Source organism: Ascidiella aspersa, chromosome 4, assembly GCF_963924565.1.
Source record: "Ascidiella aspersa chromosome 4, kaAscAspe10.2, whole genome shotgun sequence".
NCBI lineage: Eukaryota > Metazoa > Chordata > Ascidiacea > Phlebobranchia > Ascidiidae > Ascidiella > Ascidiella aspersa.
The window spans coordinates 34843743-34860535 of NC_139450.1; the positions used below are offsets into that span (position 1 = coordinate 34843743).

A 16793-nucleotide genomic window follows, 5' to 3' on the forward strand; every position below is an offset into this window, starting at 1 on the left:
TTTTGTTAGGATCTTTAAATTTAAAAGTCATTTTTCAGCTGTTATATATACAAGGTTTCTTCTAATATAAGGCTGTTTATTTTTTAAAGATTTTTACTAAAGTATTTACCCGTTTAACATACAAGTCAAATTTATTAATGCGCAGTTTTTCAGATATTTATACTATAGAATACTATAAATACTATTCTATGCTTGGGTTTATTTTAGTTTGCTAATCGCGTTTAAAAAAATTAGCGGTTAAAGATTTTTTTTTAGCTGATCGAAAAAAATATCGGTTTTTTAGTTGCAGTATGTAATGGTTGAATTGAAACTCGGCGAATAAGCGAGGCGTTCAATAACGCTAAGTGGGTTTTTTGGTCGGTTAATGTTTGTTGAACGAATTGCGACAAAACAAACTGAACCAACTTTTATCTGGCTTCGGCTCCTTCTTTCAAATCGTCACTTTTTGTTTATTTTGGCGTTTTATTGGCTCTGTCCACTGAGCGAGTGAATGGTCGGTGTTATTCGTCGGTAGAGTTGGTCGATGTAGTATTTCTGGACTTTTCATCGTTTACAAACGAGTCAGTTCCGCTTAAGATGGTTGAAATAAAACATTAATTATAAAAAACCTCGTAGTTGCGGTTTTTAATTTTCCAAAATGTGTTCATGGATTTTCATTTTATTGTTATTTTTGTTTGGATAAACATCTGGGACTTGGGCAGAACTTTAATTGACTGAGTTCGTTTGCTTTTTAAATTGACGTTAATATTCCGCAAAGTTATTCAATAAATGTTTTTTCACCTATGCATTGAGAAAAATTTAATAAAACTTGATTTGATTTAAATGCACTTAAGTAAAATCGAGTTTTGTTAACACAGCAATCAGCAAAACTAAACAATAATCGCCAAACCACTACTTTGGAATCATTTTAAAATGCGGTTTTGCTTTAGACCCTGAAACTTTCCCCAACCCCAATATAAGAACGTGAGCACCAGAGTTGTTTGTTGATTTCAAGTTTCCCAAATGTACTTGTAGCAATGCAACTAGTGCTCGTGCATTTGTGTGAACTTGTTTACCCTCGCTCGTCGTCCCAGCTCGGACACGCCCGCGATCAAACAATGCCACTGTGATGTAATAATACAGGCGGTTCGGGACTTGTAGTGACGTAACAATGAACATTGCTAACTCGCTCTGTTCACGTCAACAATGGTCGATTGTTACGTTGTTGGAGAACAAGAAAGCTTTTAGTGTCAAATGTCGACGCGAATTTGCGACAAAAAGCAAATCGACCTTTATTTTGTTTAAAACAAATTGTAGTAATCTGGCAAAAAAATTATAAAACTTGAATAGCGTGTTCGTAAAAAAATGTTTAATTTAAATAAAAAAAATGTTTAATTTAAATAAAAAAAGTTTAAAAATGAAAAACGATTTTTGTTACAAATAGTTGGAATTAAACGTAGAATGAACATCAAAACCCTTTCAGAAATAGTGAGCATTTTGTAAACCTTTCGAGTATTTCTTATTTATTTTCAACATCAATAAATAGACTTTATTTAATCCGATTAGCAGCTCTTAAATGTCCACGAATTAAAAAATTTTGCCAATAAACTTCTCTATGCTATTTAATTTTAAAGAACTTTACGTGGCGGACGCTTCTTGCAAAAAATGCAAAATGAAGATCGTCACCTAAGAAGGACCGATGTAAAAATACAACAATTAACTGGGATAGCAAAGTTTATTGGCAAATTCCCATCGGCAGACCCTAGAACTGCTTCCTGATCCTAATTATACCACGGAACTGTTCCAACGAGTGGCGGAAGTTTGCCTTATCGTAACCCGTCGATTCCGGCGCAAATAAACGACGATTTTTAGGGCTTACCACGTAGGAATGACAATCTAACTAATCCAACATTAATCTCACGATTATTTTTTACTTTCCAGTCTTAAACTTAATAATGTTAAGCGTGGCTCGCCGCCCACAAACATGCCAACCCTATAACCTAAACTCTGACGTCATGGACACCTTTCGTCATAATGACGTCATCGACTCCAGGCGATTCCTGCGCATGGATTCTGTGACGTCGACTGTTGCGTCATCGGAGGACTCGTGCTCATCGGCGTGTGACCACGATTATGACGTCAAAACGCCGCATATTTTCACGAGCAACCAAGGCGAGGAAAAATTTAATGTGAAAGTTTATTTTTTTGACTATTCCCTTACATTAAATAAATCTTTTCGGCATAAATTCGCACTCATAAAGTTTTTTGTTTTATCAAGGATTTATTTTTAGCGACTTAAAATTAAGTTTTCAATTAGGACAATATTTTTTTTAGTCTTAAACGGCGACTGCTGTCAATTAGATACCTTTGTAAAAAAAAAATTTTTTTTTTTAATTAAAAACTCCCTGTTTTTTTAACTAAAAGTGAATCAAAGCCTTTTGCTTTGAATGAAACGAAATGAATCCGCTCGATTTGCTTTGATTAACGTTTATTATGACGTCACAGGAATCATTGGTAGCGGACAATCGAAGCGAATTACGAAATCGCGATGGACGCAAGAAGAAGACGAGAAGTTGAAGAGCTTGGTCGACCAGAACGGGATCGAGGACTTCCAGAAGATCGCGGCTTGCTTCGACGTAAGTTCCAAGGCTTCGTGGTTCGAGTCCCGGGTCTGGTCACAGATTGTCAGTAAATAAATCGCTACTACATTTTAACGATAAAAGCAAAAGTCCGTAGAAAGTCACTAGAAAAATTTTATGTGTAAGCGAAATGTATTTTAAAAACTACCCTTTTTAATTTTTAGAGAATATTTTAAAAATTACTGAAACTTTTTCCGCTAAAAGATGATCGATCGAAACAAAACTTCTACATAATAAAGAATCACCCCAAAACCCGAAATATTTCCGATCAAGGATAAAATAAATTTAGAATTAAATAAAGATAAAATTAAAAATAAATCTGGTGATAAAAATTTAATTTAAACAAGATTTGTAAAATATTAAAAAAATCACCAAAACGAAACACTAAGTGATGTTGGCGGTCTCTCACTGCTCCCTGGGAATCCGTTTCCCACACAAAACAAATCTATTTATAAATGTTCCAGGATCGTTCGGACATCCAGTGTCTCCAGCGGTGGCAGAAAGTGTTGAGCCCCGACCTCATCAAAGGACCTTGGACGAAGGAGGAGGATGACCTTGTGGTGGAGCTGGTGAAGAAGTATGGACCCAAGAAGTGGTCGCTCATATCGAAGCACCTGAAGGGACGCATCGGGAAGCAGTGCAGGGAGAGGTGCGTTACAACTTGCTTCGTGATATTACGCGAGGTTGGGGGGAAACGGGCGTGTAAGCTCCAGGTATGTCCGATAATATCGGATCGGAACCGATACCCGAGTTGTAGTATGGATGCATTACATTTTGCATTTCAGTCATTAGCAAATTAACATTATGGGTAAAATGTACAAAGCCTGGGGAAGTTGATTTAAATCCAAACAGTGGTCGTAAAAGTTTCAAGATAAACATATTTTAAATTGATAATGTCATTAATTATATTAAAAGGGCAAAAGAAGTTCAAAAAAGTGTGTGATTAACTGATTTAAAAATGTAAAAATTTTCTCAATTTTAAGTATTAGGTATTTAACAAATCCGTCGCTCAAATACTTTATTATCCAACTTTACCATGTTTTTGTTGCAGATGGCACAACCACCTGAACCCAGACATCAAGAAGTGTGCTTGGTGTGAAGATGAGGACAGGATTATATTCGAAGCCCACAAGCGACTCGGCAATAGATGGGCAGAGATCGCTAAACTTCTTCCAGGAAGGTAAGTTCCGAGAGTCCACGGTTCGAATACCAGCTAAGGAGAGGCATTGTTATACTTTTTTACCTCGAACTGAACATTTAATCAGTCGTTATTTCGAGTAGCAATTTACGCTGTGACGTCATAATAGAACGCTGCAATTACTGGTTGAAATATAAAAACGCGGATATGTTTTGTTGTGTCAAATCTAAAACCCCAAAACAATTTTGGACTTCTTTTTCTAGAAAATCCACTTTATGAGTTTCGCCGCAAAATTAAGTTCTTAAAAATCCTCGCAGAACCGACAACGCAATCAAGAACCACTGGAACTCGACGATGAAGCGGAAGGTGGAGAACGAGGGGTATTTATCGGGATCCATACCCCCCTACATCTTGGAACGCTTGGGTCCGCTTTCCCGCCACCCAGTTCTACCACAGTGGGACCCACAGGTGCGTTATAATTCTGCTAAATATATACCATACAGTATGTAGATCTAAAAAATGGCTCCTTACTTACAACACTATTTATGTATTTACTGTTGTTTATTGTGGAACTAATATAACAATATTATCTCAAAATTGAGTTTTTATTAAGGTCCAAGTAAAAATCTATTTTACTGCAAAAACCTTAATTTTGTTAAATAAGCGTGATTTTTTTAATTTATATTCCTTTGTGACGTAGGCTCTATACTCGAACGGGATTGGTCAGTTCCAAGTGTACACTCAATCAAGCGGAGATTCAGCCAATCAGAGCGCTTCGTTTGTTTTGTCACAAGACCACGATTATTCGCAGGTAAATAATAATTATTTGAACTTTTGGTGAAACAGACAAAAAAATGTCTATGTAAAAATATAAAATGTTAGGTACGTTATAATTAGATGTCTTGTAATATGGCCAAATACCCGTAAAATATACATTTGCTCATTTAAGCATAATGATGACGTCATTTGGATCGGATCGCGATACTATTGTCTAAAATATCGGCATCGGAATAAAATGCCAAGTATCAAACATCTCTAAAACCCACTAAAAAATAATAATTTGGAAAAATTTGGTCGAATTTTAATTCAAAATTAATTTATCTGCAAAATATTTGGCTTTTATCGAGGTAAACAAGATGGTGTTGATTTCCAGGTGAGATCTGATGGCGAGGAATTCCACTTGGTCGATCTTTCACGAGCTCAATCCTTGTCGCCATTCAAGGGAATGAACATTATACGGCTCCCTGATATTAAGGTGAGCTTACAACTTGCCGGGGACAGTTGGGAGAATTCAATAAAATGTTTAACTGAGGATGCAAGTTGCAATGGTCTACTAAAAACTATTATGTGTCAATTTCCCGTAAAGTTTTAGTTTTCCATGTAGTAATGAATTAATCGAATTATTTAAAATACTTAGCACTTAAACTCGCTATAAATGACCTAAGTTGATTGCAGTTTGAGAAAAAAAACATTTACATTCTGCTCAAAATAGAGGCATAACTGTACAAAGCAACATTTAAAATCTTGTTTAGCACAAAACTACAACTTGTATGAATCTCTATTTCCTGCTTTAACCTTAACTTTTTACCAAGGATGCTTCAAACTGGGCTCACTCCAAACACCTGCTCACCCCAGACAACGCCCCTAGTGGTGAACTCTTGACCCCGATAAAGTTCACTCACATGAGCAAGGGCGGGAAAACAGGTGAGCTACTTGTGATGTAACAAATAAAAATAAAATGTGTGGAAAAATGTCCGCTTTCCGAAAATAAAACAGAATTTTGAAAGAATATGAAAAACGTTTCAAAAAATATCAAAAATATTCCGATATTTTCGATGGTAAGTAACTTTTGTAAACATAGTGGTTAAAATTGCCGGAATAAAATCAAACACAGTTGATTAATACGTTGACCTTTGACTGCAGAGATACGCTTGACTGGTCGCAACCTCGCCACGCTCACCCGCTCTAGCGCCCCTAGCGGACTGATCCCTATTACGTCACCGGCAGCCACAAAGTTCCTCTCCCCGCCAACAATACTGAAGAGGTGAGTGTCGAGTGGAAGCTGCTGTTGTTATAAGCTGGAAAAAAATACAAAAAAGGTTTTTAAAAAAAAACAAATATATCTGGGAATTAATTGATACTGAAAAATGAGGTTTTTACAGATACGAGTACGCGATTTTGTGTTATGACATCATATTTTGTTGTTACGTAACAGTTCGTGCTTGGTTGTTCGCGATTGTTTTGATCAACGCTCTTTTTTATTCTTGCATCACATTTTGAAGTTTTCACAAAATCCCTATTTACCCCAGAAAACGTCATCCCCGGAAGCAGAGCAACCCCCGCCCTAGCAACCATCTGCCTAGCAACACAAGCACCCCTAGCAACCGTCCCCATGGCAACCAGCAAGCCCCTAGCAACCCGAGATGCAGCGCGTCTCGAAAGTTGTCTATGACGGAAGAAAAGCCTTCTCTCACCAATGATGACATCACAGACGCCCTTATAGGTGAGTTTATGACGTCAAGAGAGCTTTTATGACGTCACAGTTTGGGGCTAACTTGTTGGGTTGTTGTTTAGATGAAATTATCGGATCGAACAATTGCGGAACAATCGCAGCTTCTACGTCACTATTGCCCCCTGTTACGTCACAACCAACTCCATCGGTAAGTTCGTCACGGATTGTGATATTTGCATTGTTTGGTAAATGTTTAACTTTGCTAAGAAAGAATGTTTTATTTTATATTCTTTTAATAAACTCACCATTTTCATATCGTTTTAATTTTGTTAATTTTTTCTTCAGCAAAACTTCGTCCACCGCAACTTGACCTCGAGTAACCCCCAGCAAAACCTCGACCTAGGTAACCTCAGGTTAGATGACGTCAAGCCTTTTGTGACGTCATCACTCGTCGTATCTCCCCGGAAGCCGACGCCCATAAAAACCCTCCCCTTCTCTCCATCACAGGTAAAGGTTACTTTGTGTCATTTACCCCGAAATATTGTCAGCAAAGGGTTAATAAAGTTCATTGTCCTTTAGTTACCTTTTAACACCGAATAAACAACTCTAGAATATTTGTGACGAAAAGCTATTCGAATTTAAGTGTGTTCATGGGTCATTGACCTGTAGTAAGGTTATATTACGTGATTGACATTTATTAACCCCATTCGTTTGTTTCACAGTTCATGAATGGTTCGATGGTTGTCATAGACCACCCATCTTTGACCTCTACCCCGGTCAAAGGCCAAATATTACTAACCCCGGTCAAACAAAGGGCGAATACCCGAAACAAGGAAAACGAAGAGTAAGTTTAAAATAAATTATTTTGAAATAAAATTTAAATCAAATCAATTTTAAACTACACCTAAGACCACAAGCTTGCGCCAGAAAATCAACACTAAGCTATTTTTGACGCTTCCAATATATTTTTCCTAGAACTCCATTTTTTCACCCAGAACGACCAATGGCATTGAAACATAGTATTTCAAATTAAACCCGAAGCACATTAGGTTGATTTTATCTAACCCTTATTTGCACCCATTAACCCCCTGTTTCCCCCCCAGCGGCCTCACACCCCTCTTGTGCCGGTCGATCGCGGAATCTTTCCCCCGAACCCCGACCCCATTCAAGAACGCGATGGCAGCCCAAGTAATGAAACATGGACCAATAAAGATGGTGAGTCTTTGTTGTGTGATGACGTAATAAATAGGTGGGTCCGATAATATCGGATCGGAGCCGATACTCGATACTAAGTGGTATTATCGGTATTCGTCCGATACTATATCCTGTATCGGTGCCGATCCGATACCAAATTAAGATAAGTATTTAGCCACGTTTTGCGACCCAATTAAGCGTTCTGTTCTTAAATGTTAATTTATAAACAAAAAATAACCGCAACAGCTTGAATATCTTTAAGCTGAAGATTTTAGCTTAAAAACCTCGAAAAATTGCTTTAAACGTTTCAGTTTAATTTACTTTTCTTGTTGACGTCATTCGGTATCGGTCGTGACGTCATTCGGTATCGGTCAAATCTCGATATTTTTTTGTTAAATTATGGATGAAATGTATCGTACTAACCGACGTTTGGGTGTTTCCCCCAGCCCGACACCCCCAACTCCTTGGAAGATTTGTTCGAGATGATCAACCGTGAGGAGAAATCTCACCCTGAACCTCGAGCCAAGCGAGCGAGGACAAACGACGCAAAGGTGAGTGACAAAAAATAAAATTGTAAAAAAATGGAAATGATCGTTTATTTTTTACGTTGTTTTACTTTTTAAACTGTGCTTTAATTTCGCTCATTAAAGCAAATGCTAAGCCTTGATGGTGATTTTTTTTTCGGGGTGCAGAAGCGTTAAGGATACCACGTATGACGTAATAGACAAACCGCGACTAATAGCAATTTATAATTTCGAATCCAGTTCAAGTAAAATATTTAATATTTTTTTAGATATGTACAGATTTCTTAGTTCATAATTTCGCTGGCAGTTGTGTAACAATTGTTTTATTATGACGTCACAGCCGGATCGCGTGCGCAAAGCGCTTTTGTTGGGCGACGATTGGATGAAGACGCGATCCCCAAACATAAACCTCCAAGTGTCGAGCAAGACTGGAATCACAAAAAGCCAAGTGGTGGGTAAAAAGTTTTTTTGGGGGTAGAAAAGAGGGTTGTGTGGGGTTTCATGGGTAAAAAAGGTGGGGTTTGGTAGAAAAGGGTTATGTGGGGTTGATTGGGATGATAAAAGATTTTTTTCTGAGGGTTAAATGAGCTTAAAGGGGGGAGTAGTTCTATTTTTGTAAAAAGTAAAGGAATATCGTAGGGAGGGTTGTTGGGTTGGAACAAAGCCCTTGCTTCATTCCTTGGTCGCCCACTTACTTCGTTTAAAGTATCGTTAATTTGTTCATAATATTTAGTGCGAAACTTTACGCCAAAATGCCTTTTTACTTTTCAATATTTGAGTTTGAAAGTTTAGTGAATTCCTGACAAAACTGTTTCACCCACTTCATGTTCGTATTCTGAGCTCAAACCCCCAACAACCATTTATTTATTCACCCAGGACATCCAGAACCCCCCTCCCCCAACTTTCAAAACAACAAACTTCTTCGCGACCAAACCAGAACCGGATATGACGTCATTTCCCGTCCCAGACGAGTGCTCACCGACAGCGCCCCCTAGTGTCGACACGTTGTTGGGCGAGTACGACCAGCAGGGGGCGCCCTACACCGACGACGATGTTTTCGACGATTTCAGTCGATTCTTCGCCGATGACGATTCTGACTTCACTATGACGTCATCCACGTCACTAACGTCATCGACCGCGTCACTCCAATCGCTCATGAAGCCGACTGTGATCGGGAAACGAAGAAAAACAAAAGAAAATGTTCAGGTGAATAAATTTAAAATTATAAAGACGAGAATTGAGTTTATTAATTTAACTGAAACCAAATAATTATTTTGGTTCGTCTCAACATTTAGTAACAGCTTATCGTTGAATGTAAAGTAAAAATAAAAAGAGTTTGCACTTTCTAGCGTTGGGCTGGTGTCAACATTAAGTTTAATAAAAAAATGAGATTTGGTTGGTTTCACGGAAGCCACCTTCAAGTTAAAATAATAGCTTGTTGGAAGTTTGTCTCGCGCTTTACTTGTTTAAAATACTAGTTGACGCCTCTGCGGTCCTAACTTTCAAATTACGGTCTAATTTTACTTGGTTTAACAAACACAATATCCGATTTATATCAGTTCACATAAATTACCTCTAAATCCTTAAATTGACCCCAACTTGACCTTTTGATTCAGTTGAATTCTGCTTGGGAGGCGATCGCTTGTGGCAAGACAAACGATCAACAATCAATGACTGAAGCCGCAAGATCATGTCTCTCCGTTCCAACAAATATATCATCGTTGCTCGCGGTCTGAGGGTCCCTGGTTCGAATCCCACCAACATACTATCGTTGCTCGCGGTCTGAGGGTCCCTGGTTCGAATCCCACCAACATTCTATCGTTGCTCGCGGTCTGAGGGTCCCTGGTTCGAATCCCACCAACATCTCATCGTTGCTCGCGGTCTGAGGGTCCCTGGTTCGAATCCCACCAACATATCGTTGCTCGCGGTCTGAGGGTCCCTGGTTCGAATCCCACCAACATACTATCGTTGCTCGCGGTCTGAGGGTCCCTGGTTCGAATCCCACCAACATTCTATCGTTGCTCGCGGTCTGAGGGTCCCTGGTTCGAATCCCACCAACATCTCATCGTTGCTCGCGGTCTGAGGGTCCCTGGTTCGAATCCCACCAACATATCGTTGCTCGCGGTCTGAGGGTCCCTGGTTCGAATCCCACCAACATACTATCGTTGCTCGCGGTCTGAGGGTCCCTGGTTCGAATCCCACCAACATATCGTTGCTCGCGGTCTGAGGGTCCCTGGTTCGAATCCCACCAACATACTATCGTTGCTCGCGGTCTGAGGGTCCCTGGTTCGAATCCCACCAACATTCTATCGTTGCTCGCGGTCTGAGGGTCCCTGGTTCGAATCCCACCAACATCTCATCGTTGCTCGCGGTCTGAGGGTCCCTGGTTCGAATCCCACCAACATATCGTTGCTCGCGGTCTGAGGGTCCCTGGTTCGAATCCCACCAACATACTATCGTTGCTCGCGGTCTGAGGGTCCCTGGTTCGAATCCCACCAACATTCTATCGTTGCTCGCGGTCTGAGGGTCCCTGGTTCGAATCCCACCAACATCTCATCGTTGCTCGCGGTCTGAGGGTCCCTGGTTCGAATCCCACCAACATATCGTTGCTCGCGGTCTGAGGGTCCCTGGTTCGAAACCCACCAACATTTCATCGTTGCTCGCGGTCTGAGGGTCCCTGGTTCGAATCCCACCAACATATCGTTGCTCGCGGTCTGAGGGTCCCTGGTTCGAATCCCACTAACATCTTTGTATGTTAATCGTTCCAATCAAATGTAATTTATCGTTAAACCTCCAGTCTAACCCCCCCCCCCCCTCCCTGTTATTATCAATGATCGTTGTTCCCAAAGTCGTACTATAATAACTTCAAGGTGTATCTTGTGTTTTCTTTCTTGTTAATTATTTCCAAAGAAATGAAGCATTTTATTGTTTTTTGTGTGTTTTCGTCGTTTTAAACGTTTTGGTAAATTTAAAGATAAATGAAATATTTTTCTACCTCGTATTTTATCGTCTGTACATTTTTTCTGTAAATATATTTTTTTTTCAGTATTGTTTTGTTTGAGGTATCGACTGCTGTGCTTCTCGTAGTTCATTGTTAGCGTTAGTGACGTCATAACCAATGTGTGACGTCACAGCCGTTGTGTGAGTCTAGTCTGTTTGTCACGTCACAATTTGCTGCTCGCTGCTTAAACAATACAAACTTGCCTATTACGTCACAATACTGCTGCTACCGGCCTTAAGTTTGTAGCGAAGGGAATTTTCCTATTTCTCGACAAAAATCATATTTATTACCGCTGCTATGTCTGTTACGTCACAATGATCGCCAATATATCGACCGGCTTCGATTGTTTTGCCAATACTAATTGTGATGTCACTGTACGTTTAAAGTTCCAAATTAATTGTGATGACGAAATTGCTTTCTTGTTACTTTGTACAGTTTAAACCAAATAAAATGTTCCAATCGATTAAGTCGTGATTATTTTACTTTAAATGCTGGAAACTTGAAAGTAGAGCTTTGGAAAGTTAATCGGACAGATTTGAGCTGCAACGTATGCTCTGCGTTTTTTACAATTTGTTTTACTTTTAGTTTTTTTGAGTAAACATTTTCACAAAAACTATACTTGGGCAGAATTCGAGGAATTTTAGACCAGTGAGATTTGAAAATTGGTGAAAATAAAGTTTTGGTCTTTTTTCGATTTTAAAGAATGTCAAAAAATCCCTTTCTTCAGCAACTACTTAGAATCACTTTGATTCTGGAAAAACGTCTTTTTTGACTGTTTTACAATGAAAATTTTTATTTAAAGTACCTTCTCTTCAACCTAAAACTATAACAAACTAAACGAACTGTTTGGTGTTAAGGTTACCTCTTTTTAACGTCACGATTATATGTAACTTTGGGCGTCACTTATCTTTGTATGTTTAGTATGGTTCGTTTAAAGACTAAACCCAAGTGGCGCATAAGTTGTAGTAGTGATGCATACAATGCGTAAGAAAAACTAAAAATATTTAAATTTAATTGTGCGCAGAGAATGAGGATGCGACAACAAAATGTATTTAGGGCCATGCTATATTTGTTGTTACTTTGCAATGTTAAGTCTGCAACAATTTATAAAAAAAATGAATAAAAAAAAAAATAAATTCAGAAAAAATTTATGATGATTTTTTTTTACAAATTCCAATAAAAAGAGAACCAACCAACAAACTAAAGTTTAAACGCAGATTACTTCATAACAAAAAATTAACTGTTATTCACTTTGCAGTATGCTGAAAATAATTTGTTTGTAGAGCTAGTACGCTCACGGCTTCTCCTCCGGGCTCAGCTCATTATTTGAATAATATGGTCATACGAATCATTACAGTCTAGAGTCTAGACTTTGGAAATATGTTCTTAGACTTTTCATTCAATTGACACCATTTGTTGATATTTGAAAGCGCCTTCTGCAAAAAAAGCGAAACAAAAAGCCTTGAATTCTCACTCTGTGATTTGGTTTATTGAAAATTAGCTCTTTGTCGCCGACCAACAAACGAAAGTTTAATCGAGGATTACTTAAACGAAATATATTCCGTCAAAAGAATGCCCCGTTTCACATCTGGCGAGTGTAAGTTGTGGCCAACCTTGTGCTACAGTTGTCCGTTGTGGTAAGTTGAGGGACTTCGAGGCTGGGTTCTACCTGCAAGGAGTATTGTAAGACGAGAAGGCTGCTCAAAAGGTTGAGTTGGTCAAGGTTGCATTATTGTGGAGAGAGTTTTGGATAATAATATGAGAGTATAAAAAAAAAACTAAAAAGTTTTCTGGCGGCGGCGAGCAAAAACTTAACTTCAGAAAAAAAAAAAAAAAAAAATAGAGTTAAAAAAAAAAAAAATAGAGAAAAATTAATCCGAATAAAAAAACAACTTACAAAACACAAATTAGAAAAACACTTATGGTAAAGAATTATATTTTGTGAAAAACTTTTTAGTAAAAAAAAAAATTTTTATTGCTTGCAGTTTGTCCAAACGCACTTGGAGTAACTGCAAATTATCATTTATTCATTCTGAAGTCATTTTCTCAAAAACAGTAGCGTTTGTGGATTCTAAAGATTGGTGATTAAAAGACTTCTGGTGAAAATACAAAGTTCATCTGCAGTTGGATGAAAAACATAATCTCTCAAAATCTCACTTTTAGATAACAGGTCAGTACTTCTATAAACAGTTATAAGAACGAGATTTTCCTGTTTGATATGAAGCTTGTACTATTTGTTATAGCGCATTTCACATTATCAGTATTCCTTATCTTATAACATACGGCTGAATCGGCAAAATTGGCCAATTTCGACGCTCATATACCAGCGATTTTTGTCGAATTTTTTTCGACCTGCTCCGATTTGGCTGAAATTTTCACCAAAGATGCGTTAGGACAATATGAATCGAATGGTGACACTCTTTTAGCCATATTCCTTGAAATAAGCGAGAAAATGGACATTTTTCATAAAAATTATCCGAAAAATCGCGATTTTTGGCATTTTTACAAAATCGACCTTCTCCGATTTGGATGAAACTTGGTGTGAAGATGCGCCTTGGGCGTAGAAACAACATGGTGAAGTTTCAGCCCCCTAACACTTAAAATAAAGCCAAAAATCGACTTTAAAGTTTTTTCGATTTTTTTGGCAATTTTTCGAATTTTTGAAAAAAAATTCCCTGGGGATTCATTCCTCGGTATTTTACTCTCAATATTTAGCAGCGCAAAATTTCATAAAGTATTCATAATTTATTCTGACAGTATCAGACTTTCATATGTGTAGTTCACCGCCACAACTTGAAGCAATTAAGCAACAAGTGACAGTGAGCACTTAACCAAGTTGCTAAATACATTCCCATCCAGTGAAGCTCTTAACGGGAGCAATTTGCTGCGCCCAAAAGCCACAAGTCGGGTGTAATTAGCTAGTTCTAATGCAAATGTTAAATGTTAAACTAAAGTTATAAACTGTCTAATAAAACTTTCGTTTGTTGGTCGAAAGTGAAGTAATATTAAATTTAAAAAATATTTTTGTTTTATTTATTTTTCAATAGTGCACGGTATTATTATTGTGTATATGGTAAATTATGATTAATTTGAAGGTAACAATCTGACAAACATAGGTCAAGATATTGACGAAACCCTCAACTTACAGTTACCTCAAGTTTGTTGCAAACATGAATAAACGAAGGGCTTTTTTTTAAAACACGGGAACCCAGTCGGGCATTTCGATAATTGCGGTGTAAACTCTTTTACGCCAACGTGGCGGGTTATTACTTTTTTTTTTGTGGTGGCACCTCATGGATGCTCCAAGGGGGAGAAGTTTATTGGGTGTGACGAAAAAAAAAAAAGTAAGCGATACAAAAAAAGGGTTACACAATATTGGTGCGAGAGAGAGAAAGAGCGGGGGAGTTACTTAGACAATTTCGAGATTTATCTTAAGGGTTGGGATGTGTATTTTCATTGGGTTGGAAGGGACAAGGTTGTGATCTGTCATGGAAGGCTAATCTGCACGTTTAGCTTCGCCACAAAAGAATAATTATTTTATGTTTTCAACTAAAAGAAAGCAAAGGAAGTAAGAGTAAAGTAAAAGGGTAGTGGCTTCTTCTTCCCATTGGCCAAAAAGGAGGCCGGGAATGACTGAAATGGTTCAGGCCTAGGCCTCAGACAACAATTCCCAAAGGGAGCAGGTGCCGCCACAGGAAGGTAGGACCAGAGTTATAACTGCGCATTGGCAGAAGGTCAACTTTTCGCCTTTTTGGTTTGGGTGTAGGTAATAGGTCAGTGTCAGTATTAGTAATACTTTTAGTTTTTACACTGGCCAAAAAAAAACGGTTTTATCCGGGGGAAAAAAACCCACAGTAATCCGGTTAAAGAATAAATAGCGTTGCTCTACTTAGCAGGTGTAAATTAAACAGGTTTAGGTAGTTTTAACTATTCCAATTATATTTTCCGTTTGTTGGTACTACACAACTTCACCAAATGCATAGAGCTATCCTTTTTAACATTTGTTTCCAGAGGAATTTTCTGGATTTTTTACAGCAACCTGCACTACAAACTAGGATTTTTGAAAATATCCTCATTTTAATAAAACTTTACAATTAAACATTTTAGCACCATTATAGTTTAAAATACGTCACAATTTTGCGCAAGAACAAAATTATTTGATTCTAAATTTAAAAATTTAGCTAGGCAGAAATAATATAGTTTTAAATCAAACTCAATATTTTTGCTTTAAACTGCCTCATAATATTGACTAGACTATTTTTTCCAATTTATATTTTATGTTTAAACTCACTTTCTATTTATGCTTGTGAATAACCTTACCTTATTTGTACGACGATGCTTGATGCTTTTATGACTTTAAGAACCTAAAATTTTTCGATGTTTCGGTGAGTTTTCTTTTATTTTGTTCAAAAAAACATTTTCTCTTCTTAGCGACGCCGTTCACCCTGGGCAACATTAACAGCTTCCAGCATTTCTTGCTAAACTGTCGCGCGTTTATAAATGTACAATTGCGAAATAGGAAAAAAGGCGATCTGCACGCTTCGATGAACGTGGATGCACATCGGTAGGTTCGCTACAGAACCCCCCTCCAGAAGCGGGCATGTGTGAAGTTGCGTAGGTTGCAGGGAAGTTCGTCGGGTTGCTTCGTTGCGACTATATGCATGTGGGCGAGTTCAATTCGCTCTCAAGTACGCCACGTCGGTGACGTAGTGAATATTGCGGGTTGCATCGACGGCGAAAATAGTTGGCGAGCTTGCATAGGCTGTCTTGGGAACGGATCCTTTGAAGGGTTTGTGCGACGTTCGAGACGAGCGAGGAAGAGCTAGTACCAAACGCAGGTAGGCTAGCTTCCATAAGCGGTCTTAAGAACGGAACCCTGTGGATTGGTGCGACGTTCAAGACGAACGTGAAAGCAGCAGCTTTCTTCAGCGGCTTTGCCAATCGAATATCCTCCGGCATGTGTTGTAGCCACCAGGGACGAGTGTACCAACGAGAAAACGTCTCGAGTAGAGCGGGCATCTACTCTCGTGAAACAGGTGTTTCTGTTCGCCAGAGAAAACGTGTTTATAAACAAAAAAGTCGCGCTTCAAGTTCCTACCGGGAACGGGTAGAAAATGGAAGAAATGAACGCTGCCTCTTGATTGTCCAGTTAGTAAAGTTAAATAGTTGCGCAGCCGTTCCTGCCGGGAAAGAATAAACAACTAAAGCGAAGAGCATTGCGTCTTGGTTGTCCCAAAGTGAAGGCATGCTGATTAGCTGCTGCGTTGCGCGTTCCTATCAGGAAAGCGCAGATGCCGAAAGCAAGCGCTGTTCGATTGCGTTGTGTCGAGCCAAGTAGCCAAAATCCTATCTGTGTTTCCCAGAACGTGGGAAGCTTTGTAGAACAGGCGATAGTCATTCAACTAACTTTGCTTAGACTCCAGTTGTTCAATTTCTTCTTTTGACCTTCAAAAAACGTTTTGAAGACGCGGGGTCACCAGTAAAGCGGATGGTGCTTTATTGCGTAGCTGCGACATGGTTAAGATAAGGTAAAGAGGTAGCAAAAGCACAAACACGCGTTTATAAATGTACAATTGCGAAATAGGAAAAAAGGCGATCTGCACGCTTCGATGAACGTGGATGCACATCGGTAGGTTCGCTACAATGCACTCGTTATTATTTTGTAAGTTTTGCATTGATTAAATGACAAGCTCGTTTACAAAACAAACTTGACCCGTGTCAAAAAGCGCGCGAATGCCTACAAAAGCGCGGGAAAACGTTGATCTACACGAAGCCCATTGTGCGAGTCAAGTACAAAATGGTGGAAACCCAGCGAAGTTTAATCCATGTTAATCGTGAACTCCCAGGCACCAATTATCGGATTTTG

General features: G+C 38.7%; 1 protein-coding gene across 1 annotated transcript; it reads left to right on the forward strand.

The window, feature by feature from the left end:
* The first annotated feature begins 1799 nt into the window (after positions 1-1799).
* Positions 1800-11390, forward strand: LOC146157691 (transcriptional activator Myb-like). Its single transcript, XM_083386697.1, has 18 exons — positions 1800-2151; positions 2485-2615; positions 3083-3267; positions 3670-3798; positions 4074-4224; positions 4457-4567; positions 4910-5011; positions 5349-5460; positions 5680-5800; positions 6066-6259; positions 6331-6416; positions 6554-6715; positions 6931-7052; positions 7312-7423; positions 7849-7953; positions 8267-8377; positions 8803-9132; positions 9543-11390. Exons 1-18 carry the CDS (start codon positions 1935-1937, stop codon positions 9660-9662), a joined length of 2601 nt encoding a protein of 866 aa, XP_083242823.1. The 5' UTR covers positions 1800-1934; the 3' UTR covers positions 9663-11390.
* The last annotated feature ends 5403 nt before the right edge of the window (positions 11391-16793 follow it).

Excerpts from the sequence above, each read along its gene's own strand:
- LOC146157691 (XM_083386697.1), top strand. The coding sequence starts at position 1,935 with ATGTTAAGCGTGGCTCGCCGCCCACAAACATGCCAACCCTATAACCTA. Across the intron at positions 6,260-6,330 it reads CATCACAGACGCCCTTATAG|ATGAAATTATCGGATCGAAC; the intron begins GTGAGTTTATGA and ends GTTGTTGTTTAG. Across the intron at positions 6,716-6,930 it reads TCCCCTTCTCTCCATCACAG|TTCATGAATGGTTCGATGGT; the intron begins GTAAAGGTTACT and ends TTTGTTTCACAG.